The sequence below is a fragment of the Melanerpes formicivorus genome, unplaced genomic scaffold (genome assembly GCF_026170545.1).
Source record: "Melanerpes formicivorus ecotype bairdi unplaced genomic scaffold, bMelFor1.0.p_v2 SCAF_250, whole genome shotgun sequence".
In the NCBI taxonomy this organism is placed as follows: Eukaryota; Metazoa; Chordata; class Aves; order Piciformes; family Picidae; genus Melanerpes; species Melanerpes formicivorus.
The window spans coordinates 246,803-269,873 of record NW_027142602.1 but is presented as its reverse complement, the minus strand read 5'-3'; the positions used below and the strand labels follow the sequence as shown (position 1 = coordinate 269,873).

Sequence of the window (23,071 nt, the reverse complement as noted above, 5' to 3'; positions counted from 1 at the left end):
TCCCTCATCTCCTTCCCCAAAGCTGCCTGGAGCTGGTGGTTCTCCGCTCCCCTCCCCCTTCCCCCCCCCCGCCCGCAGATCTCCCCGAGCCAAATCCAAGCTGTCACTGAGAAGATGGCACGGACCGGCTCGGCTCGGCTCGGCTCGGCAGCATCCCGTATCCAGGGATGTGATCACTTCCCAGTGGTTGAAATCTAGGTCTCTCCTGCTTGGGAGGAGGGAGGCGGGTTTTGGAGCGGGGAGGGGGGTGAGGGTGGGGGGAAGGAAAGACGCTCGTCTTAATCTGCTGAATATTCATGGAGAAGCTCTGCTGCCTTCCGAGCTTGACTCCTGGGGTAGGAGTTTGGGGGGCTGGAGGGTGAGAGGTGCCGGCAGCGGCGCAGAGCAGAGCAGCTGCTTGTGCATTCGCCGCATGCCTGACTGCAGAGCCAAGTGTAAGTTGGTGCCTTTTTCTCTCTCCCTCCCCCCCACCCCCTCCCGCCTCCCCCCACCCCCACCCCCACCCCTTCCCTCCCCATCTTTGCATCCTTTTCCCCCCCTCTCTTCACTGCCCTGCTTCATCGCAGCCTGCCCGGCAGCTCCGCAGTCGCGGGGGCCTGGCGGCTCGGTCCCCGCCGTGACCTTGTCCTCAAGCCCTGCCACCCTCCCGCAACCCAGGCGCGGCTCCCGCCCGCAGCCTCTGCGGGCTGGGAGGAAACTGATGGGCTCCGGGCAAATCTTCTTCACTTCCCCCTTTCCCAGCCTCCAGATTTGCATGAATTAACCCCAAAGATGCTCGAAGCAGCGGCGGGGCGGCGTTGGGGGCAAATCTTCTTGAATTAACCCCAAAGATGCTTGAAGGGGGTGTGGGGGGGGTGTGTGGGGGGTGATGGGAGGGAGGTTTGGCCCAAATCGTCTCCACTTCATCTATCTCTCCCCCTTCCCAACCCCCAAATTTGCATGAATTAACCCCAAAGATGCTTGAAGTAGTGTGGGGAAGTGTTTGGGGCAAATCTTCCTCGCTTCCCCCTTCCTGAGCCCCAAATCTGCATGAATTGACCCCAAAGATGCTTCAAGCAGTGGGGGGCAGTGATTGGGGCAGATCTTCTTCACTTCCCCCTTCCTGAGTCCCAAATCTGCATGAATTGACCCCAAAGATGCTTCAAGCAGTGGGGGGCAGTGATTGGGGCAGATCTTCTTCACTTCCCCATTCCTGAGCCCCAAATCTGCATGAATTAACCCCAAAGATGCTTCAAGCAGTGGGGGGCAGTGACTGGGGCAAATCTTCTTCACTTCCCCCTTCCTGAGCCCCAAATCTGCATGAATTAACCCCAAAGATACTTCGAGCAGTGTGAGGCAGTGATTGGGGCAAATCTTCCCCACTTCATCCATATCTCCCCCTTCCCTACCCCCAAATCTGCATGAATTAACCCCAAAGATGCCTGAAGCAGCATGTGTGGTGTTTGGGGCAAATCTTCCTTACTTTCCCCCTTCCTGAGCCCCAAATCTGCATGAATTGACCCCAAAGATACTTCAAGCAGTGGGGGGCAGTGATTGGGTCAGATCTTCTTCACTTCCCCATTCCTGAGCCCCAAATCTGCATGAATTAACCCCAAAGATACTTCAAGCAGTGTGAGGCAGTGATTGGGGCAAATCTTCCCCACTTCCTCCATATCTCCCCCTTCCCTACCCCCAAATCTGCATGAATTAACCCCAAAGATGCTTGAAGCAGTGTGGGGCAGTGTTTGGGCCAAACCTTCTCCACTTCCCCCTTCTCAACCCCCAAATCTGCATGAATTAACCCCAAAGATGCTCGAAGCAGTGGTGGTGGTGGTGGGGATGTTTTTGCCTGGAGAGCATGTGATGGGGAGCAAGTAGGAGAAAGTGAGTGCTGGGCTGTGTGATGTCAGCGGAGATGATGCTGTAACCATCTCTGCTCAGCGCCAGGCATCACCACTTGGGTTTGGGCTTGGAGGATGGAGCCTGGAGCTGATGCCAAATAAAAATCAACATGTCAAACCCATCAAGCAGGGGATGGTGGTGCTCAACAAACCTTGGGGAGGGGGCGCTTGGGGAGGGAGAAAAGGGGAGGAAGAAGAGGGGGGGAAGAAAAGGGGGGGAAGAAAAGGGGGGCAGAGGTAGAAAAGGTGGGGAGGAAGTAAAGGGAGGAAGGAAGAAAAGGGAGGAAGAAGAAAAGGGAGGAAGAAGAAGAGGGAGGAAGAAGAAAAGGGGGGGAGGAAGAAGAAAAGGGGGGGAGGGAGAAAAGGGGGGAAGAAGAAAAGGGAGGGAAGAAGAAAAGGAGGGGAGGAAGTAAAGGTGGGGAGGAAGTAAAGGTGAGAAGGAAGAAAAGGGAAGAAGAAGAAAAAGGGGAGGAAGAAAAGGGGGAGAGGAAGTAAAGGGAGGAAGGAAGAAAAGGGAGGAAGAAAGAAAAGGGAGGAAGAAAGAAAAGGGAGGAAGAAAGAAAAGGGGGGGAGGAAGAAAAGGGGGAAAGAAGAAAAGGGGGAAAGAAGAAAAGGGGGGGAAGAAGAAAAGGGGGGGGGAGGAAGTAAAGGTGAGAAGGAAGAAAAGGGGGGAAGAAGAAAAGGGGGAGAGGAAGCGAAGGTGAGGAGGAAGAAAAGGAGAGGAGGGAAAAAAAACTGTGGAGAAAAAGAAGATAAAATAACCCCCCCCAAATAATTCAAGATTGGTCGATTTTGGGTGAAACGAGGGTCGGTGATGCTGAGATTCTGTCGCTGCTGGATGGCTTTGGGTGTTTTTTTTTTTGGTAGCACCACCAAAGATGGTGTTGGGAGATGTTTGGCCGTCAGGCTCGGAGGAGTCAGAGGCAGGCAGAACCCAGCTGGACTCTCTAGGAGCGAGCGGCGAAGCGAGGGAGAGGTGGAGGGGAAGGGGAGGGGGTGGAGGGGGGTTGGGGAATGCAGGGAAAAGAGGAAAGACACACACACACACACAAAAACTGGGACAAAATAGAACCTCCTCTCCTGCAGGCCTGGCAGAGAAGGGTTAAGTGAAGCGGTTGAGCGCTGCAAGCCCTGTCAGGGTTGTACTATTTTTTCTAGTGCATAAGGAGAAGGGAGAGGAGGGTTGCACGGAGAGGGGAAATTTCCAAGGGAAGAGAGATCTGCGGCAGGCTCTGCACCTCGGGTGATGAAGAGAGGAACCCGCAGGCATAAATGGCCTGGAGATGGCTGAAATCTTTCCCCAGGAGAGTGGGACCGTGGGGTTATTTTCCACCTGCCTCCCCTGCCCGGTTCTGTAAGCCTGGCTCGAAGTAGACAAGTCGAGTTGGAGCTGAAGAAGGGAGGTTAGAGGGGTTTGTTTTGTTTCCTGGTGGTTTGTTGGTTGGTTTTGGTGGTGGTGGTGGTTCGGTTTGGTTTGGTGGGGTGCTTTTTTCCGTCGGGAGGGGGGAAATAAAAAGCCAACAGTAAATGCAAAATGAGAGGTGGGTTGGAACCTCTCTGGGGACTGAGCATCCCCTTGGTGTGAGGCAGTGTGGGGCGATCTGGGTAGGAGCAGGGAATGCTGCCGACCCAACCGGGGACGTGAGCCTCAGCATCCCCGTGAGACATTTAGCCCCCAGCTCCCACGGGGGTGGCTTGGCCGAGGGGGTTGGCTCTCGGGAGGATGGGAAGGGCAGATGCAGGTCGTGCGAGTGCCACCACGGTTGGGCCCACAACGGTTTGGGCTCCTCAGAGCCATCTAGGGGGGCAGGGAATGTTTGGAGGTAGAGGGGAGGCGGGGGGAGGAGGGGATGCAGACAGAAACCAGTGTGGGGTTCAGTCTGGCGGCTGAAACCGGAGCCTTTCGAATCACCCGGGGACGCGACGGCGTGGGCGCCGCTCCCGGTGGGTACCACCAACTCCCGGGTGCTTCGGCAGCGGTGGGAACCCATCAGGGCTTTGCAGAGCTTGAGAAACCAGGGTGGGGGCTGCATCTTCCCCCCTCCCTCCAATACCCCCTCCCATCCCTCCCCCCCCCCCCCCTTTCCTTCGGCTGGCGCCGGCTCCCCCGGGCAGCTCGTCCCTGGCGCTGAGCGCAAGCAGAAGGAGATGGGGCTCTGGTTTTTTCCGCCTTGCCGCTAGTGAGCTCTCGCCCTCCTCTCGCGTTGCAGTGCAGGTTGGCCAGGCAGAGGGCAAACAGCTCGCAGGGAGAGCTGAAGAGATTAAAAAAAAAACACAACCAAACCCATCACGAACCCAAACCCAACAACACAGGAGGGTGCCCGGAGGAGCCGAAGCTTTGCAGCCGTTCCTTGCGACGCCCACCCCCCCCCCTCTCCCAACCCAGCAGCTTGCTACCTTCTGGGTGGGTGTTTTTTTTTCGCAGGCGATGCCACACCTCCCGAGGACACTGGGGACATCTGGTTTTGCTGAGCTCGGCATCTTCTCACCGGCGGACCGAAGGCATCAGACAGACGCTCATCTGCCCTGAAGTGCGGCTCCGCAACAGCTACCGGGAGGATTCTGTCTCTCTGTCTCTCTGTCTCTCTTTCTCTCTCTCTCCAGTCCAAACCATTACCAAGACCTGACTTCCACCATCTGGGAATCTAAAACCCCTTTTAGGTCCCTTCTCCTCTTTTTTTTTTCCTACGATGACTCACCATTATTTTTAACTTTGAAGAGAGAGGAAATTATGGGGATCTTGGAAGCCTGTGTTTCTCTCTAGGATTTCCCCAGGGTCAGATAATCGGTGTTACTAAGAGACACTAAGATTTGGCTTCTCCAGGTAATGTGATTTGTTTTCTGTGTGCCATGGTGGTTTGCAGAGGATGATGACAGGAGCCGGGACACCAGCGGTCGAGGAGGGGGACTGCAGCGGTCCGCGGGGCAGCTTCCACCGGCGGCTCCGAGCCAAGCCAAGCCGGCCAGGCTGGCTGCAGGCAGGGAGGGCAGCATGTCACCGTGCTGGGGCAAGAGGAGTGGGAAGGTGTCCAGCTTAAACCCAGAGCCCTTTTGGAGGGTTTAGCTTGCCTGAGCTTGCACGGTTCCGTGTGGTTAACCCTTAGCTGCATGCCTGCAAAGGAGCCGAGCCTGGGCTGCCCTCTCCTTGGCTCCTCTCTCAGCACAGGGTTAGTTTTCCTTCCTGCCTTTCCCATCCCTCCCCTCCCCTCCCCTCCTTTGTTTTCATTTCTCTCTCTCTCTCTCATTTGTTTATTCATTAAATCTCAGAGGCGTTTTTGTTTTGAACCACCCAAAGTTCTGGTTTGCCAAGGCCAGGTTTTTCCACAGGGGTGTGGAAGAGGTGATGCTTCCTCAGGTGTTTGCTCTCCTCCACCTGCTGGGTTTAGATGGCAGCGTGGTGAGCCCTGTCCCGGCGAAGGTAAATTAACCCCCGGCCCGCCGCCCCCCCCTCCCCCATCCCCGAGGCAAGGGATAGACATTAGTGAAAGGAGCTGCTCTCCTCCTTCCCCCTCCACCCCCAACTTTACTCCATCTCTCTCTCTTTCTCAGCAGGGGTGATTTCCTTTCCTTTTTTGTTTCGGTTTGTTGTTTTAGTTCCTCTCTTTTGTTGTCGTCGTCGTCGTCCTCCTCCTCCTCCTTCTTCTTCCTCCTTTCTTTTTGTTTCGTGTTCCGCATCCTCCCTTCGCCTTTTCATGAGACACTTCCAAACCTACGCACCTGTCCTTCTGCAGGATAGTAACCCTGCCCTGATCCCAACACCACCACCACCGCCACTGGGCAAGGTCTAGCGCTCCAGGCTTTCTTTTAAGGCCCAATATGACAGTGGCTACCGGAGATCCTGCAGACGAAGCCGCAGCTCTTCCCGGTCACCCCCAGGACACTTACAACCCCGAGACCGACCATGAGTGCTGCGAGCGGGTGGTCATCAACATCTCGGGGCTGCGCTTCGAGACGCAGCTCAAGACGCTGGCCCAGTTCCCGGAGACCTTGCTAGGGGACCCCAAAAAGAGGATGAGGTACTTCGACCCCCTCCGCAACGAGTACTTCTTCGACAGGAACAGGCCCAGCTTTGACGCCATCCTCTACTACTACCAGTCCGGGGGCCGGCTGCGGCGCCCGGTGAACGTGCCCTTGGATATCTTCTCGGAGGAGATCCGTTTCTACGAGCTGGGGGAGGAAGCCATGGAGATGTTCCGGGAGGACGAAGGCTACATCAAAGAAGAGGAGAGGCCCTTGCCCGAGAACGAGTTTCAGAGGCAGGTGTGGCTGCTCTTCGAGTACCCTGAGAGCTCGGGCCCCGCCAGGATCATCGCCATCGTCTCCGTCATGGTGATTCTGATCTCCATCGTCAGCTTCTGCCTGGAGACTCTGCCCATCTTCCGGGACGAGAACGAGGACATGCACGGCAGCGGGCTGAGCCACCCCCCTTACTCCAACAGCAGCATGGGCTACCAGCAGTCCACCTCCTTCACAGACCCCTTCTTCATCGTGGAGACCCTCTGCATCATCTGGTTCTCCTTTGAGTTCCTGGTGAGGTTCTTCGCCTGCCCCAGCAAGGCCGGCTTCTTCACCAACATCATGAACATCATCGACATCGTGGCCATCATCCCCTACTTCATCACCCTCGGCACCGAGCTGGCCGAGAAGCCAGAGGACGGCCAGCAAGGCCAGCAGGCCATGTCCTTGGCCATCCTCCGAGTCATCCGCCTGGTGCGGGTCTTCCGCATCTTCAAGCTCTCCCGCCACTCCAAGGGGCTGCAGATCCTGGGCCAGACCCTCAAGGCCAGCATGCGGGAGCTGGGCCTGCTCATCTTCTTCCTCTTCATCGGCGTCATCCTCTTCTCCAGCGCCGTCTACTTCGCCGAGGCCGACGAGAGCGAGTCGCAGTTCCCCAGCATCCCCGACGCCTTCTGGTGGGCCGTGGTGTCCATGACGACCGTCGGCTACGGGGACATGGTGCCCACCACCATCGGGGGCAAGATCGTGGGGTCCCTGTGCGCCATCGCCGGCGTGTTAACCATTGCCTTACCGGTGCCCGTCATCGTCTCCAACTTCAACTACTTCTACCACCGGGAGACGGAGGGTGAGGAGCAGGCTCAGTACTTGCAAGTGACCAGCTGCCCAAAGATCCCTTCTTCCCCTGACCTAAAGAAAAGCAGAAGTGCCTCTACCATCAGCAAGTCTGACTACATGGAGATCCAGGAGGGCGTCAACAACAGCAACGAGGACTTTAGGGAGGAGAACTTGAAGACAGCCAACTGCACCCTGGCCAACACAAACTATGTGAATATCACCAAGATGCTCACCGACGTCTAAAGCGCGCTCCCGGCCCCCCTCACCCCTTGTCTCTCCCAGCTGAAGTGGAACAACTGCAGATTATCTGAGTGCTGCCTCTGCCTTGTAGCTAACCACAAGTTCTTTTTCTACGGTGTCTCTTTGGTTCTGCATGGGAAGCAATTAGCTGTGTAAGTGACTCTTTCAACCTTTGATTTCCACACCGAGTAAGCATCCCTGCAAACAACAACAACCCCCCCCACCCCCACCCCCCCAAACAACAAATCCAACAAACCAACCCCCCCAAAAAAAAGACTCCCCACATTTTTGTTTCCCTTCTCCCATCCCAAGCTTGATCCAGAGCGGGTTGGGCGTTTGGAGCAGCGGGATGGGGGATGTTGGGTGTTGGAGGAGGGGGGGAAAGGAGGTGACTCTGGGTCGTCTCAGGGTACCAGAAGTCCCATGGAGCTGGGGGAGGAGTTTCTCAGCTTCCAGGCAAGGGGTGGTGGTGGTGGTGGTGGAAAAACCCAACCAAGCACAAAGGTCAGGCAGAGCTTAATGAAGGGAAGGTGCAGCGGTGTGTCCAAAGTGACTGCAGGCTCAGGTTTGCATCTCGGGGTACTGTAAGTCCCTTGTCCCATGGAGCTGGGGGAGGAAATTCCTCAGCTTCCAGGCATGGGGGGTAGAAAAAACCCTACCAAGTAAAACGGTCAGGCAGAGCTTAATGAAGGGAAGGTGCAGCAGTGTGTTCCAACTGCCCGGAGGGTCAGGTTTGCAGGCTCAGGTTTGCACCTCGGGGTACTGTAAATCCCTTGTCCCATGGAGCTGGGGGAGGAAATTCCTCAGCTTCTAGGCATGGGGGGTGGAAAAAGAAACACAACAAAGCAAAACGAAAGGTCAGGCAGAACCTAATGAAGGGAAGGTGCAGCAGTGTGTCCAAATTGCCTGCAGGCTCAGGCTTCCAACATGGGGTACTGTAAGTCCCTTGTCCCATGGAGCTGGGGGGAGGAAATGCCTCAGCTTCCAGGCATGAGGGGTGGAAAAAACCCAACCAAACAAAAAGGTCAGGCAGAGCCTGATGAAGGGAAGGTGCAGAGGTATGTCCAAACTGACTGCAGGCTCAGGTTTGCATCTTGGGGTACTGTAAGTCCTTTGTCCCGTGGAGCTGAGGGAGGAAATTCCTCAGCTTCCAGGCATGGGGGGTAGAAAAAACCCTACCAAGCAAAAAAGTCAGGCAGAGCTTAATGAAGGGAAGGTGCAGAGGTGTGTCCCAACTGCCTGGAGGGTCAGGTTTGCAGGCTCAGGTTTGCACCTCGGGGTACTGTAAATCCCTTGTCCCATGGAGCTGGGGGAGGACATTCCTCAGCTTCCAGGCATGGGGGGTGGAAAAAGAAACACAACAAAGCAAAACAAAAGGTCAGGCAGAGCCTAATGAAGGGAAGATGCAGCAGTGCTTCCGAATTGCCTGCAGGCTCAGGTTTCCAACCTGGGGTACTGTAAGTCCCTTGTCCCATGGAGCTGGGGGAGGAAATTCCTCACCTTCCAGGCATGGGGGGTGGAAAAAACCCAACCAAACAAAAGGTCAGGCAGAGCCTAATGAAGGGAAGATGCAGCAGTGCTTCCGAATTGCCTGCAGGCTCAGGTTTCCAACCTGGGGTACTGTGAGTCCCTTGTCCCATAGAGCTGGGGGAGGAAATTCCTCAGCTTCTAGGCATAGGGGGTGGAAAAAGAAACACAACAAAGCAAAACAGAAGGTCAGGCAGAGCCTGATGAAGGGAAGGTGCAGAGGTGTGTCCCTGCTGCCTGGAGGGTCAGGTTTGCAGGCTCAGGTTTGCACCTCGGGATACTGTAAGTCCCTTGTCCCATGGAGCTGGGGGAGGAAATTCCTCAGCTTCCAGGCATGGGGGGTGGAAAAAGAAACACAACAAAGCAAACCAATAGGTCAGGCAGGGCCTAATGAAGGGAAGGTGCAGAGGTATGTCCAAACTGACTGCAGGCTCAGGTTTCCAACCTGGGGTACTGTAAGTCCCTTGTCCCATGGAGCTGGGGGAGGAAATTCCTCACCTTCCAGGCATGGGGGGTAGAAAAAGAAACACAACAAAGCAAACCAATAGGTCAGGCAGGGCCTGACGAAGGGAAGGTGCGGCGGTGCGTCCGAATTGCCTGCAGGCTCAGGTTTCCAACCTGGGGTACTGTGAGTCCCTTGTCCTATAGAGCTGGGGGAGGAAATTCCTCAGCTTCTAGGCATAGGGGGTGGAAAAAGAAACACAACAAAGCAAAACAGAAGGTCAGGCAGAGCCCAATGAAGGGAAGGTGCAGAGGTATGTCCAAACTGACTGCAGGCTCAGGTTTCCAACCTGGGGTACTGTAAGTCCCTTGTCCCATGGAGCTGGGGGAGGAAATTCCTCAGCTTCCAGGCATGGGGGGTGGAAAAAGAAACACAACAAAGCAAACTAATAGGTCAGGCAGGGCCTGACGAAGGGAAGGTGCAGCGGTGCGTCCGAATTGCCTGCAGGCTCAGGTTTGCACCTCGGGGTACCGTAAGTCCCTTGTCCTATGGAGCTGGGGGAGGAAATTCCTCACCTTCCAGGCATGGAGGAGCGGAGAAAAAAAAACCCAAAACGAAGCAAACCCAAAGGTCAGGCAGAGCCTGAGGAAGGGAAGGTGCAGCGGTGCGTCTGACCCGCCTGCAGGCTCGGGTCTGCGTCTCGGGGTACCGTAAGTCCCTTGTCCCATGGAGCTGGGGGAGGAAATTCCTCAGCTTCCAGGCATGGAGGAGGGGAGAAAAAAAAAAAACCAAAACGAAGCAAACCCAAAGGTCAGGCAGAGCCTGAGGAAGGGAAGGTGCGGCAGCGCGTCCGAGCCGCCCGCAGGCTCGGGTTTCCAGGCTGGGAACGCCGAGCGCCCAGCGCAGCCTGCGCTCAGGCTCCTGTTTCATAACGGGAAAATGCTGCATGCTGCAAGAGTTCTTCAGCCACTGCAGCGCTGCCAGTGTGCGAGGGGCCCGGGGTGGGGGGGGGGGAGGCTAATTAGGGTGGCAAGCCCATTATTTATGAAGCCTTCAATTCGCAATGAGAGGGAGGGGGGAGGAGAAGGTGGCAGTGATGCTGGTGGTGGTGGGAGAGAGGGGGGTGATGAGTAAATAAACGAAGCTCTCAGAGGTTATTTGCTTAGACACCAACCTCCCCTCACCTATATATACATATATATTCATTTCTTTTTGCCTGGATCACCAAAAGCACCTCCAGTGAGTTGGGCTAAAAGATTTTGGGGGGGGTTTCATTATTTATTGAGCTCAAATCTCTCTCTCTCTCAAAGTGGAGCAACTCTGCTGTGGCCTATAATATATTTATACTGCAGTGAACTGTAACTCCCCCCCCCCCCTCTCCCCTCCCCCAAGTCATACTCAGCTGCATGGATAGGTGTTGCATGACTCTGAATTGTTGATGCACACACACAAATACCTTCTCCTTTTTGGCTTTCTTTTAGATCATTTTTGTTTCCATTTATTGGGTTGGGGTTTTTTTTCCCCCCTCCCTTCTTAGTAGCCCTTCTTGCTGTGGTCACGTTGGGAGCCTTTTAGGGATTCTCTGGTGGCTTGAAGATGGAGATTAAAGCAAAAAAAAACCCCAGACAACACCAAAAAAACTTTAATCTCCGTGATAGGTAAAAGAAAACAACAAAATAAGACCCCCCCAAAAAAAAACCTGGCTGGGGAAGTTGTGTGCTGAGGAAGTGGAGGGAGTGGGGAGAGGAGGGAGAAGGAGGCAATAAGCTGGAGCAGCCCAGGCACAAGAGGCAAGGTGAGCTGAAAGTTAAGCACCTGCACTCGTTATGGGGTGAGTAATTAGTCATTAATCTTCGTGGCAGGAGCAGAAAGCGGGGGGGGGAGCGAGGGAGGGCCTGAGGAGCAGGTGGAAGAGCAGCGCTCAGGTGGAGGAGCAGCTCCCAGCTCTCCCGGCTTTGTTTGCTCAGCGCTTTGCAGCCCATTCCCAGCTCGTTCTTGGCTCGCTCTCTCTCTCTCTCTCTGTATAGATATTTAGAGGGCGACCCACAGAGCCCAGCCCTCGGCAAAGCTGAGAGCTTGGAGCATCAGGGGCTGCTTGGGATGGTGGGACAGGGGTTGGAGTCCCCCTTGTGGTGCCCATGGTACCTGGGCACCACAGCCCTGGGATGGGCTGCTCAGGGAGGTTGTGGAGTATCATAGAAACAGCCAGGGTTGGAAGGGACCACAAGGATCACCTAGTTCCAACCCCCCTGCCATGGGCAGGGACACCCCACACTAGATCAGCCTGGCCACAGCCTCAGCCAGCCTGGCCTTAAACACCTCCAGGGACAGGGCCCCAACCACCTCCCTGGACAACCCATTCCAGGGCTTCACCACTCTCATGGGGAAGAACTTCCTCCTCCCCTCCAGCCTGAATCTCCCCACCTCCAGCTTCATTCCATTCCCCCCAGTCCTATCACTACCTGAGATCCTGAGCAGTCCCTCCCCAGCCTTCCTGTAGCCCCCTTCAGACACTGGAAGGCCACAATGAGGTCACCTCAGAGCCTTCTCTTCTCCAGCCTGCACAGCCCCAACTCCTTCAGTCTGTCCTCACAGGAGAGGTGCTCCAGCCCTCTGCTCATCCTCTTGGCCCTTCTCTGGACCCTGTCTCCCTGTCTGGAGAGATTCAGAGCTTTCCTGGATGTGTTCCTGTGTGATCTGGTGGAGGTGATCCTGCCCTGGCAGGTGGGTTGGACTGGAGGAGCATTCAAGGTCCCTTCCAGCCCCTCAAATTCTGTGATTCTTGTGACCCTGAGATCCTCAAACCCAACCAGAGAATGGTTTGGGTTGGAAGGGAACTTTAAAGGTCATTGAGTCCAACCCTTAAAGGTCATCTGATCCACCCCCTCCTGGGATCACAGAATCCCCAAGGTTGGAAGAGACCTCAAAGCTCATCCAGTCCAACCTGGCACCACAGACCTCCTGACTAAACCAAGGCACCAAGTGCCACCTCCAACCCCAGGGCACCAGGATCACCAGGGCAGGGGGTGCCTGAGGATGGAAAACTCCTTTCCAACCATGGAGAGCCTCAGGGCTGTTGGTTTGTTCCTTTCTGGTGAAGAAGGCACTTGCTGAGGGTGGGCTCTGGATCTGAGCTGCTGCCTCTGAGTCTTTGCTTGGCCACCTTCTGGGCTTTTTAGGAGGTGGGGGAGTCAAACTGCAGAGACCCTGAGGTTGTCTCTGCTTCTCCTTCACCCCTGCTGTTATCTGGGGATATGTGGGAGCTGTGGGGCCAGGGCACCTCACCTGCTTTCCCCTTCCCTGCTTGGACTTCCTTGGGTTTCTTCCCCATTGCAGACAGCCCTTGGGGATGGGCAGCTCCTTCCTCTGCCAGGTCAGGGGAAGAGGGATTCAGACCTCTCTGCAAGGCTGTGGCTGAGCAGAACCTCTCTGGGGTGCAGGGTGGGCTTTAGCAGCTTGTTGAGTGGAGGTGGAGTGGGGCTGAGCTGGGATGGGGCTGGGTGGAAACTGGGACACAGGCTGTGCTGTGCCACTGCAGGGATGTGGGCACAAGGGGGGAACCCCCCATGGCAGAGGGTGCAAGGGGAGGTCAGCCAAGAGCCTTCCTTCCTGAGGTCAGCCAGGAGCCCTCCTGAGGTCAGCCAAGAGCCTTCCTGAGGTCAGCCAAGAGCCTAGCTGAGGTCAGCCAGGAGCCTTCCTGAGGTCAGCCAGGAGCCTTCCTGAGGTCAGCCAAGAGCCTTCCTGAGGTCAGCCAGGAGCCTTCCTGAGGTCAGCCAAGAGCCTTCCTGAGGTCAGCCAAGAGCCTAGCTGAGGTCAGCCAGGAGCCTTCCTGAGGTCAGCCAAGAGCCTTCCTTCCTGAGGTCAGCCAGGAGCCCTCCTGAGGTCAGCCAGGAGCCTTCCTTCCTGAGGTCAGCCAGGAGCCTACCTGAGGTCAGCCAGGAGCCTTCCTGAGGTCAGCCAAGAGCCTTCCTGAGGTCATCCAGGAGCCTTCCTTCCATAGGTCAGCCAAGAGCCTTCCTGAGGTCAGCCAGGAGCCTACCTGAGGTCAGCCAGGAGCCTTCCTGATGTCATTGAGGGCAACCACAGTCACAGCAATCAAACCAACGGTGCCAGTGTGTTCTACAGCAATGCTTCAATGCTGCTTTGGGGCTGGAGCCCTCCCTGGTGCTGATGTGGCTCCACTCAGCCTGGTGGAATCACTCCTCACTTCTATCTGATTGATTCATTGATCGATTCAAGCCTGGCTCAAATCAATCCCAAGTGCCCATGATCAGTGCACGGGGAGTCCTGCCTCCTGCTTGGGTCTCTGAGGTGCTCAGCACCACGCAGCATGGGACCCCCCAGATTGTCTTCAACTACATTAGGAGTCCTCTCCTCCCTCTGTGCTGCTGCAGCTCTGAAATGGGGGCCCCTGAAGCTCATTTACAACCAAAGCACATACACCTCCCCCCTCCCCCCCCCCCCCAAAAGCAATAAATGTGTGTCTGGAGCTGGAGCTGCTGATTGGGATGAGGCTGGTGGCCAACTTCCAGCCAGCCAGCTCGTGGTGGGACCATGGGGATGTGAGCCTGCATGGGGAAGCTGCCTGAGGCACCAGGATGCTGCCTACCCACCCGTGGGCACACTGAGTGATGCCATCTGGGGGGTGGGGGAAAGCACCCAGGCTGAGGGCAAGTTGTTGGAGGTTGTCTGGGAGGAGGGTGGCACTCAGGGGGACTCTGAAGCTGTTGGAGGCTGTTTGGGAGGAGGATGGTGACACTCAGTTGGACTTTGCAGCTGTTGGAGGTTGTTCAGGAGGATGGTGACACTCAGGTGGACTCTGAAGCTGTTGGAGGTTCCTTGGGAGGATGGAGGCACTCAGGGGGACTCTGAAGTTGTTGGAGCTTCCTTGGGAGGATGGAGGCACTCAGGGGGACTCTGAAGCTGTTGGAGGTTGTTCAGGAGGATGGTGGCACTCAGGGGGACTCTGAAGCTGTTGGAGGTTGTTCAGGAGGATGGTGGCACTCAGGGGGACTCTGAAGCTGTTGGAGGTTGTTCAGGAGGATGGTGGCACTCAGGGGGACTTTGCAGTGGTTGGAGCTTCCTTGGGAGGATGGTGACACTCAGGGGGACTCTGAAGCTCTTGGAGGTTGTTCAGGAGGATGGAGGCACTCAGGGGGACTCTGAAGCTGTTGGAGGTTCCTTGGGAGGATGGTGACACTCAGGGGGACTCTAAAGCTGTTGGAGGTTGTTCAGGAGAATGGTGACACTCAGGTGGACTTTGCAGTGGTTGGAGGTTCCTTGGGAGGATGGTGGCACTCAGGGGGACTTTGCAGTGGTTGGAGGTTCCTTGGGAGGATGGTGACACTCAGGGGGACTTTGCAGTGGTTGGGGGTTCCTTGGGAGGATGGAGGCACTCAGGGGGACGTTGCAAAGCAGCTGTTGTTTAGTGCCTGTGGGCTTTGGATGATGTGGAGGGAGGGTCCTGGGGGCATGATCTCCATGGTGGTTCAGTAAGGAGGAAGATGATGTGGGGGGTTGGGGGCAGTGGTTGGTGGTGTTGAGGGCATGGTGTCCCCACTGGGCTTTCTGAAGCCAGGCAGGAGGAGAGAGTGGCTCTGTGAGCTGGGTCAGGCACACCCAAGCCCACTCACCAAGCAGCAGAGGAGCCAGCTGCCTTTGGAAGCCCCAGAGCCACAGCTCAGGGCCGAACAGAGCTGAAGAGAAAGAGGCCACATCCCTCCTGTCCCCACCAACATGAGCTGACATCTGTCCCCATGGCAGGGGCCGGCACTGCCAGGCCCTTCCTTGGTGCAGGACGTGCAGAATCTGTCCTGAGCCAGGCAGCTGTTTCTGAGCAGATCAAGCCCTGGTGGAAGAGACTCTCTGGGGTGCCCTGGGCACCGTGCTTGGGGAAGAAGGAAAACCCCCAGCTAAGTGCTCAGCTGTTTGCTTCAGGGCTTAAAAACCTCCACAAAAGGTCCAGGGAGGGGGGGAGGGAGGTGGGGGGCATGGCTGGGAGGAACGCTCAGGCTGCAGGAAGCAGAGGGGTCCAGGTTTCCCTCCCACACAGAGGGATGGTTCCCCTCTAGCTCTGAATGGGATTGGTGCCTGCAGGTCGGAGCTCCAGTGCTATTTCCAGCTCTGCTTCTGACTCACTGATGTGATCTTGAAGCAGTTTTGCAGGAGGAGACTGTGGGGGTTAGTTATTTATTCATTCTTCCTTTTTTTTGTGTGTGTGTGTGGATTTTTTCTCCCCCCACCCCCACCCCCCTCCCCTTTTTTACCCTTTCCTTGAGGAAGTTTGGGTTGAGAGACTCCTGGGCCTCTTCCTGCCGAGAGGTTGAGCATCCAAAGCTCCTCTGGACTCTAAAAGGTGCCAAACAAAAAAGAGATGGCCCTGCAAAGTGGCTCTGCCTGGGAAGGCTGAATTAGGGAGTGGGGAAGAGTCCAATCCTCTGCTTTGGTTGCACCAAGCCACCTGAGGGAGGTGGCTTCGTTTCTCTCCTCTTCCCATGGAGAGGTTTGGAAGGGAGGAGCGAAGCTCCTTGGCACTCAGAGGATCCTGCAGCTGCAGTTTGGTGCTGTCCTTGGTGCCATGGGGTTTGGAGAGCTGGGAAATGGAGCTCACAGCCTGGTTTGGCACCTAACACATGTCCAAGCCTGTCATCAAGCCATCAGCCCTTCCCAAGCCCTCTGCTAAGGACCATGGGATGAGGATAATGTGCTGGTTGGAGGTCTGACAGCAAAGAATTATCCATGTGGGCCAAGGATTAATATTGGGGACACCAATCCCTGGCAGTGAGGTTTGGCTCTTTGGGGACACCAATCCCTGGCAGTGAGGTTTGGCTCTTTGGGGACACCAATCCCTGGCAGTGAGGTTTGGTTCTTCCTGGGGACACCAATCCCTGGCAGTGATGTTTGGTTCTTTGGGGACACCAATCCCTGGCAGTGATGTTTGGCTCTTTGGGGACACCAATCCCTGGCAGTGATGTTTGGCTCTTTGGGGACACCAATCCCTGGCAGTGATGTTTGGCTCTTCCTGGGGACACCAATCCCTGGCAGTGATGTTTGGCTCTTTGGGGACACCAATCCCTGGCAGTGATGTTTGGCTCTTTGGGGACACCAATCCCTGGCAGTGATGTTTGGCTCTTTGAGGACACCAATCCCTGGCAGTGATGTTTGGCTCTTTGGGGACACCAATCCCTGGCAGTGAGGTTTGGTTCTTCCTGGGGACACCAATCCCTGGCAGTGATGTTTGGCTCTTTGGGGACACCAATCCCTGGCAGTGATGTTTGGCTCTTTGGGGACACCAATCCCTGGCAGTGATGTTTGGCTCTTTGGGGACACCAATCCCTGGCAGTGATGTTTGGCTCTTCCTGGGGACACCAATCCCTGGCAGTGATGTTTGGCTCTTCCTGGGGACACCAATCCCTGGCAGTGAGGTTTGGTTCTTTGGGGACACCAATCCCTGGCAGTGATGTTTGGCTCTTTGGGGACACCAATCCCTGGCAGTGATGTTTGGCTCTTTAGGGACACCAATCCCTGGCAGTGATGTTTGGCTCTTCCTGGGGACACCAATCCCTGGCAGTGATGTTTGGCTCTTTGGGGACACCAATCCCTGGCAGTGATGTTTGGCTCTTTGGGGACACCAATCCCTGGCAGTGAGGTTTGGTTCTTTGGGGACACCAATCCCTGGCAGTGATGTTTGGCTCTTTGGGGACACCAATCCCTGGCAGTGAGGTTTGGTTCTTCCTGGGGACACCAATCCCTGGCAGTGATGTTTGGCTCTTTGGGGACACCAATCCCTGGCAGTGATGTTTGGCTCTTCCTGGGGACACCAATCCCTGGCAGTGAGGTTTGGCTCTTTGGGGACACCAATCCCTGGCAGTGATGTTTGGCTCTTCCTGGGGACACCAATCCCTGGCAGTGATGTTTGGTTCTTTGGGGACACCAATCCCTGGCAGTGATGTTTGGCTCTTTGGGGACACCAATCCCTGGCAGTGATGTTTGGCTCTTTGGGGACACCAATCCCTGGCAGTGATGTTTGGCTCTTCCTGGGGACACCAATCCCTGGCAGTGAGGTTTGGTTCTTTGGGGACACCAATCCCTGGCAGTGATGTTTGGCTCTTTGGGGACACCAATCCCTGGCAGTGATGTTTGGCTCTTCCTGGGGACACCAATCCCTGGCAGTGAGGTTTGGTTCTTTGGGGACACCAATCCCTGGCAGTGATGTTTGGCTCTTTGGGGACACCAATCCCTGGCAGTGATGTTTGGCTCTTCCTGGGGACACCAATCCCTGGCAGTGATGTTTGGCTCTTTGGGGACACCAATCCCTGGCAGTGATGTTTGGCTCTTCCTGGGGACACCAATCCCTGGCAGTGATGTTTGGCTCTTTGGGGACACCAATCCCTGGCAGTGATGTTTGGCTCTTTGGGGACACCAATCCCTGGCAGTGATGTTTGGCTCTTAGGGGACACCAATCCCTGGCAGTGAGGTTTGGCTCTTCCTGGGGACACCAATCCCTGGCAGTGATGTTTGGCTCTTCCTGGGGACACCAATCCCTGGCAGTGATGTTTGGCTCTTCTTGGGGACACCAATCCCTGGCAGTGATGTTTGGTTCTTTGGGGACACCAATCCCTGGCAGTGATGTTTGGCTCTTAGGGGACACCAATCCCTGGCAGTGATGTTTGGCTCTTTGGGGACACCAATCCCTGGCAGTGATGTTTGGCTCTTTGGGGACACCAATCCCTGGCAGTGATGTTTGGCTCTTTGGGGACACCAATCCCTGGCAGTGATGTTTGGTTCTTTGGGGACACCAATCCCTGGCAGTGAGGTTTGGCTCTTAGGGGACACCAATCCCTGGCAGTGATGTTTGGTTCTTTGGGAACACCAATCCCTGGCAGTGATGTTTGGTTCTTTGGGGACACCAATCCCTGGCAGTGAGGTTTGGTTCTTTGGGGACTCCAATCCCTGGCAGTGATATTTGGCTCTTTGGGGACACCAATCCCTGGCAGTGATGTTTGGTTCTTTGGGGACACCAATCCCTGGCAGTGAGGTTTGGCTCTTTGGGGACACCAATCCCTGGCAGTGAGGTTTGGTTCTTTGGGGACTCCAATCCCTGGCAGTGATGTTTGGCTCTTTGGGGACACCAATCCCTGGCAGTGATGTTTGGTTCTTCCTGGGGACACCAATCCCTGGCAGTGATGTTTGGTTCTTCCTGGGGACACCAATCCCTGGCAGTGAGGTTTGGCTCTTAGGGGACACCAATCCCTGGCAGTGATGTTTGGTTCTTTGGGGACACCAATCCCTGGCAGTGATGTTTGGCTCATCCAGGGGACACCAATCCCTGGCAGTGATGTTTGGCTCTTTGGGGACACCAATCCCTGGCAGTGATGTTTGGCTCTTCCTGGGGACACCAATCCCTGGCAGTGATGTTTGGCTCTTTGGGGACACCAGTCCCTGGCAGTGATGTTTGGCTCTTCCTGGGGACACCAATCCCTGGCAGTGATGTTTGGCTCTTTGGGGACACCAATCCCTGGCAGTGATGTTTGGTTCTTTGGGGACACCAATCCCTGGCAGTGAGGTTTGGTTCTTTGGGGACAGCAATCCCTGGCAGTGATGTTTGGCTCTTTGGGGACACCAATCCCTGGCAGTGAGGTTTGGCTCTTCCTGGGGACACCAATCCCTGGCAGTGATGTTTGGCTCTTCCTGGGGACACCAATCCCTGGCAGTGAGGTTTGGCTCTTTGGGGACACCAATCCCTGGCAGTGATGTTTGGCTCTTAGGGGACACCAGTCCCTGGCAGTGATGTTTGGCTCTTTGGGGACACCAATCCCTGGCAGTGATGTTTGGCTCTTTGGGGACACCAATCCCTGGCAGTGAGGTTTGGCTCTTTGGGGTCACCAATCCCTGGCAGTGATGTTTGGCTCTTTGGGGACACCAATCCCTGGCAGTGATGTTTGGCTCTTTGGGGACACCAATCCCTGGCAGTGATGTTTGGCTCTTTGGGGACAGCAATCCCTGGCAGTGATGTTTGGCTCTTCCTGGGGACACCAATCCCTGGCAGTGATGTTTGGCTCTTTGGGGACACCAATCCCTGGCAGTGATGTTTGGCTCTTCCTGGGGACACCAATCCCTGGCAGTGATGTTTGGCTCTTTGGGGACACCAATCCCTGGCAGTGATGTTTGGCTCTTTGGGGACACCAATCCCTGGCAGTGATGTTTGGCTCTTCCTGGGGACACCAATCCCTGGCAGTGATGTTTGGCTCTTCCTGGGGACACCAATCCCTGGCAGTGATATTTGGTTCTTTGGGGACACCAATCCCTGGCAGTGATGTTTGATTCATCCTGGGGACACCAATCCCTGGCAGTGATGTTTGGCTCTTCCTGGGGACACCAATCCCTGGCAGTGATGTTTGATTCATCCTGGGGACACCAATCCCTGGCAGTGATGTTTGATTCATCCTGGGGACACCAATCCCTGGCAGTGAGGTTTGGTTCTTTGGGGACACCAATCCCTGGCAGTGATGTTTGATTCATCCTGGGGACACCAATCCCTGGCAGTGATGTTTGGCTCTTTGGGGACACCAATCCCTGGCAGTGATGTTTGGTTCTTTGGGGACACCAATCCCTGGCAGTGATGTTTGGCTCTTTGGGGACACCAATCCCTGGCAGTGATGTTTGGCTCTTTGGGGACACCAATCCCTGGCAGTGATGTTTGGCTCTTTGGGGACACCAATCCCTGGCAGTGATGTTTGGCTCTTCCTGGGGACTCCAGTCTCTGGCAGTGATGTTTTGTGTCCAGGTCCTCCAGATCTGAGTGCTGAGCTGTCCCCTGAGGAGCCCTGGATTGGCATTCTGAGAGAGTGGCCCGTGGGTGTATAAATATGGGCATATTTGTGCATAAATACACAGAAGGAGAGAAAAAGACAGAGGAGGAGGAGGAGGTATTCCAGGAAGGGCCTTGCTTTGTTATCTGATAATTCCTGGGTCAGCCCTTGAAATTGCTGCCAAAGTCTTGTAGCACTTCCAGAGCCTGCAGTGCACTTGGGCATGGACCTGAGTGAAGAGGGAGGTTCTGAGCTGGGCTTGGCACTGGGAGCATCCTGAGGGGCTGGTGGCAGCCTGCTGCATGCATTCCTCTGCACACCAGCAGCTCTGCTCTGAGTCCTGAATCCCCCCCAGCCAGGCTCAGAGCTGTCCCCACTGTGGCTGGGCAGGGAAAGCCAAGCAGGAGTCAGAGGGATTGGTTTGTGCTGCCCCAGGGTGGGGGCCTCTCTGGGGTTTGTTTTGGCAGTGGCTGCATTTTGAGTCCCTTGAGCCATGCTGGCTTTTGGTCCCAGGGTGGTGCCAAGAAGCATCTCCCTGGTTTGGAGCTGAGCTGAGTTTGTCTCGAGGTCTGCCCTTGAACTTGCTGCCAAAGTCTTGGAGCACTTCCAGAGGTTTCAATGCACTTAGGCTTGGACCTGAGTGAAGAGGGAGATTCTGAGCTGGGCTTGGCACTGGGAGCATCCTGAGGAGCTGGTGGCAGCCTGCTGCATGCATCCCTCTGCACACCAGCAGCTCTGCTCTGCTCTGAGTCCTGAATCCCCCCCAGCCAGGCTTGGAGCTGTCCCCACTGTGACCGGGCAGGGAAAGCCAACAGGGATCAGAGGGATTGCTTTGTGCTGCCCCAGGTGGGGGTCTCTCTGGGGGTTGTTCTGGCAGTGGCTGCATTTTGAGTCCCTTGAGCCATGCTGGCTTTTGGTCCCAGGGTGGTGCCCAGAAGCATCTCCCTGGTTTGGAGCTGAGCTGAGTTTGTCTCGAGGTCAGCCCTTGAAATTGCTGCCAAAGTCTTGGAGCACTTCCAGAGCCTGCAATGCACTCAGGCATGGACCTGAGTGAAGAGGGAGATTCTGAGCTGGGCTTGGCACTGGGAGCATCCTGAGGGGCTGGTGGCAGCCTGCTGCATGCATCCCTCTGCACACCAGCAGCTCTGCTCTGCTCTGAGTCCTGAATCCCCCCCAGCCAGGCTCAGAGCTGTCCCCACTGTGGCCGTGCAGGGAAAGCCAAGCAGGGGTCAGAGGGATTGCTTTGTGCTGCCCCAGGTGGGGGTCTCTCTGGGGGTTGTTTTGGCAGTGGCTGCCTTTTGAGTCCCTTGAGCCATGCTGGCTTTTGGTCCCAGGGTGGTGCCCAGAAGCATCTCCCTGTCTGGGAGCTGAGCTGAGTTTGTCTCGAGGTCTGCATCCATGGAGGGGGACCACAGGGCTTGCTTCACTTGGTGGGACCTGAGCAGTGTCCTGTTGGGGTGGATGGGGCTGAGGAGAGGAGCCAGCCCCAAACCTCTATGTTTTGAACCCCCCCACAAATGGCTGTGGCTCTCTCCTCACAGCCCAGGCAGCAATTCAGCCTCCTCCATGTCCAGCACATAGAATCATAGAATCAATAAGGTTGGAAGAGACCTCAAGGATCATCAAGTCCAACCTATCAACCAACCCCTCCTGACTACTACCCCATGGCTTCAAGTGCCACCTCCAATCCCCTCTTGAACCCCTCCAGGGATGGGGACTCCCCCACCTCCCTGGGCAGCACATTCCAATGCCTAACAACTCTTTCTGGGAACAACTTTCTCCTCACCTCCAGCCTCAACTTCCCCTGGTGCAGCTTGAGACTGTGTCCTCTTCTTCTGGGGTCCAGCTGCTGCCCCCACCATGAGTTTCAAGGAAGGATAAGTGTGTCCCCCCCCATTCCCCAGCCACTGCCTCTGGTCAAAGCACTGCTGCCCCCCACAGTGTGACCCTCGTGGCCTCAAGGCCCACATTTCATCCTCCTCTTCTTGCAGGGGCCTCCCACATCCCAACGTGGGGGCTTGGGACCAGCCTCTGGTGGTGCAAACCACCTCTGGGAGCAGAGCTTTGACCTCCTCTTGGAGCAGAGATGTCCCAGCCCAGCTCTGGCTGATGAGAGAGATATTCCTTACCCTTTTTTCCCCTTTTTATTGTCTCCTCCCCACCCCCCTCAAGAGGAGCAATTTGCCTTGATGAAGCTGCTGGACATGATGTAACCACAGCAGGTCCACAGCCAAGGATGCTCAGAGGGGACTGCATCTCCTCTCCCCTCCAGCCCTGCTTGGGTCTCCCGAGCTGGGGGTTGGCCTTTTGGGGGTTGGTTTTGTTCTGGGTTTCACTGGTTTGCTTTTAATTGGATTTTTCTTCCTCCCTCCCTCCCCTCTCTCAATTTTCCTGCTGCCTCCCAAGCCTGTAACTCCCCTGCTCTGCCCTTGCCCCCTCCTTGCTCGAGCTGCCCTCCCGCTCCCGCCCCGCGCCGACGAGCGAGGGGACCACGATGGCTGGGGGGGGGGGACACCCCCCAGGGGAGGTGCCTGCAGGCTTTCTTGAGCCCATAGGAAGAGGAAAAGCCCAAGAAGGACCTCATCCTAAGGATGCTGGAGCTGCACCTTTGGTTTCTATGGTGACAAGAGGAACTGGGGCCCAGGCACAGAGAGAGAGAGAGGGAGGCCTGCAGCCTGTGCCGGGAGGACTCGTGGGAATTTCCAAGTCACTGCACCACGCCTTGGCTAGCCACAAACGTAGACACCAGCTGTACCCCCACTGCACAGTGTGTACAGAACCTTCTCCTGCTCCTATTCACCACCTCGGGGTGTCCTGGGAGGGCTTGGGGGTGGGGGGTGGGGGTGGTTGGGCACCCCGAGGCGATAGGGGCTGATGGTTGTACATAGGTTATACAGAGCTGTGTACAGAGCTGCTCCAAACGAGCCTTTGCTGTCTGGTTTCTCCTGGCTGTACATAATTCCCTTCCTCACACGAAGGGGTCAAGGAGTTTTGTAAATATCAGCACTAATGAGGAGCAAAAATAAATCTGTATATTATTGAGGAGCTGTGCAGAGAGCACTTCTTGGGGGGGGAGGGGAAGGGGAGGGGAGGGGGAG

The 23,071-nt window shown here is 56.0% G+C and overlaps 1 protein-coding gene across 12 annotated transcripts; it reads left to right on the top strand.

Annotated features, from left to right (window-relative positions):
• The first annotated feature begins 310 nt into the window (after window positions 1–310).
• On the top strand, window positions 311–22,791 carry LOC137458480 (potassium voltage-gated channel subfamily A member 2). Of its 12 annotated transcripts, none has more exons than XR_010991770.1 (4): window positions 2,914–3,283; window positions 4,306–4,704; window positions 5,612–7,345; window positions 22,380–22,791. XR_010991770.1 is itself a non-coding variant. In XM_068169952.1 (2 exons), exon 2 carries the CDS (start codon window positions 5,697–5,699, stop codon window positions 7,194–7,196), a length of 1,500 nt encoding a protein of 499 aa, XP_068026053.1. In that variant the 5' UTR covers window positions 2,914–3,283; window positions 4,306–5,696; the 3' UTR covers window positions 7,197–10,158. The 12 variants fall into 12 exon arrangements, 1 of the variants encoding a protein (XP_068026053.1); XR_010991768.1 differs by having other exon boundaries at window positions 5,433–7,345; XR_010991769.1 differs by having other exon boundaries at window positions 5,430–7,345.
• The last annotated feature ends 280 nt before the right edge of the window (window positions 22,792–23,071 follow it).

Coding starts and splice junctions, on each gene's coding strand:
- LOC137458480 (XM_068169952.1), top strand. CDS start 5,697: ATGACAGTGGCTACCGGAGATCCTGCAGACGAAGCCGCAGCTCTTCCC.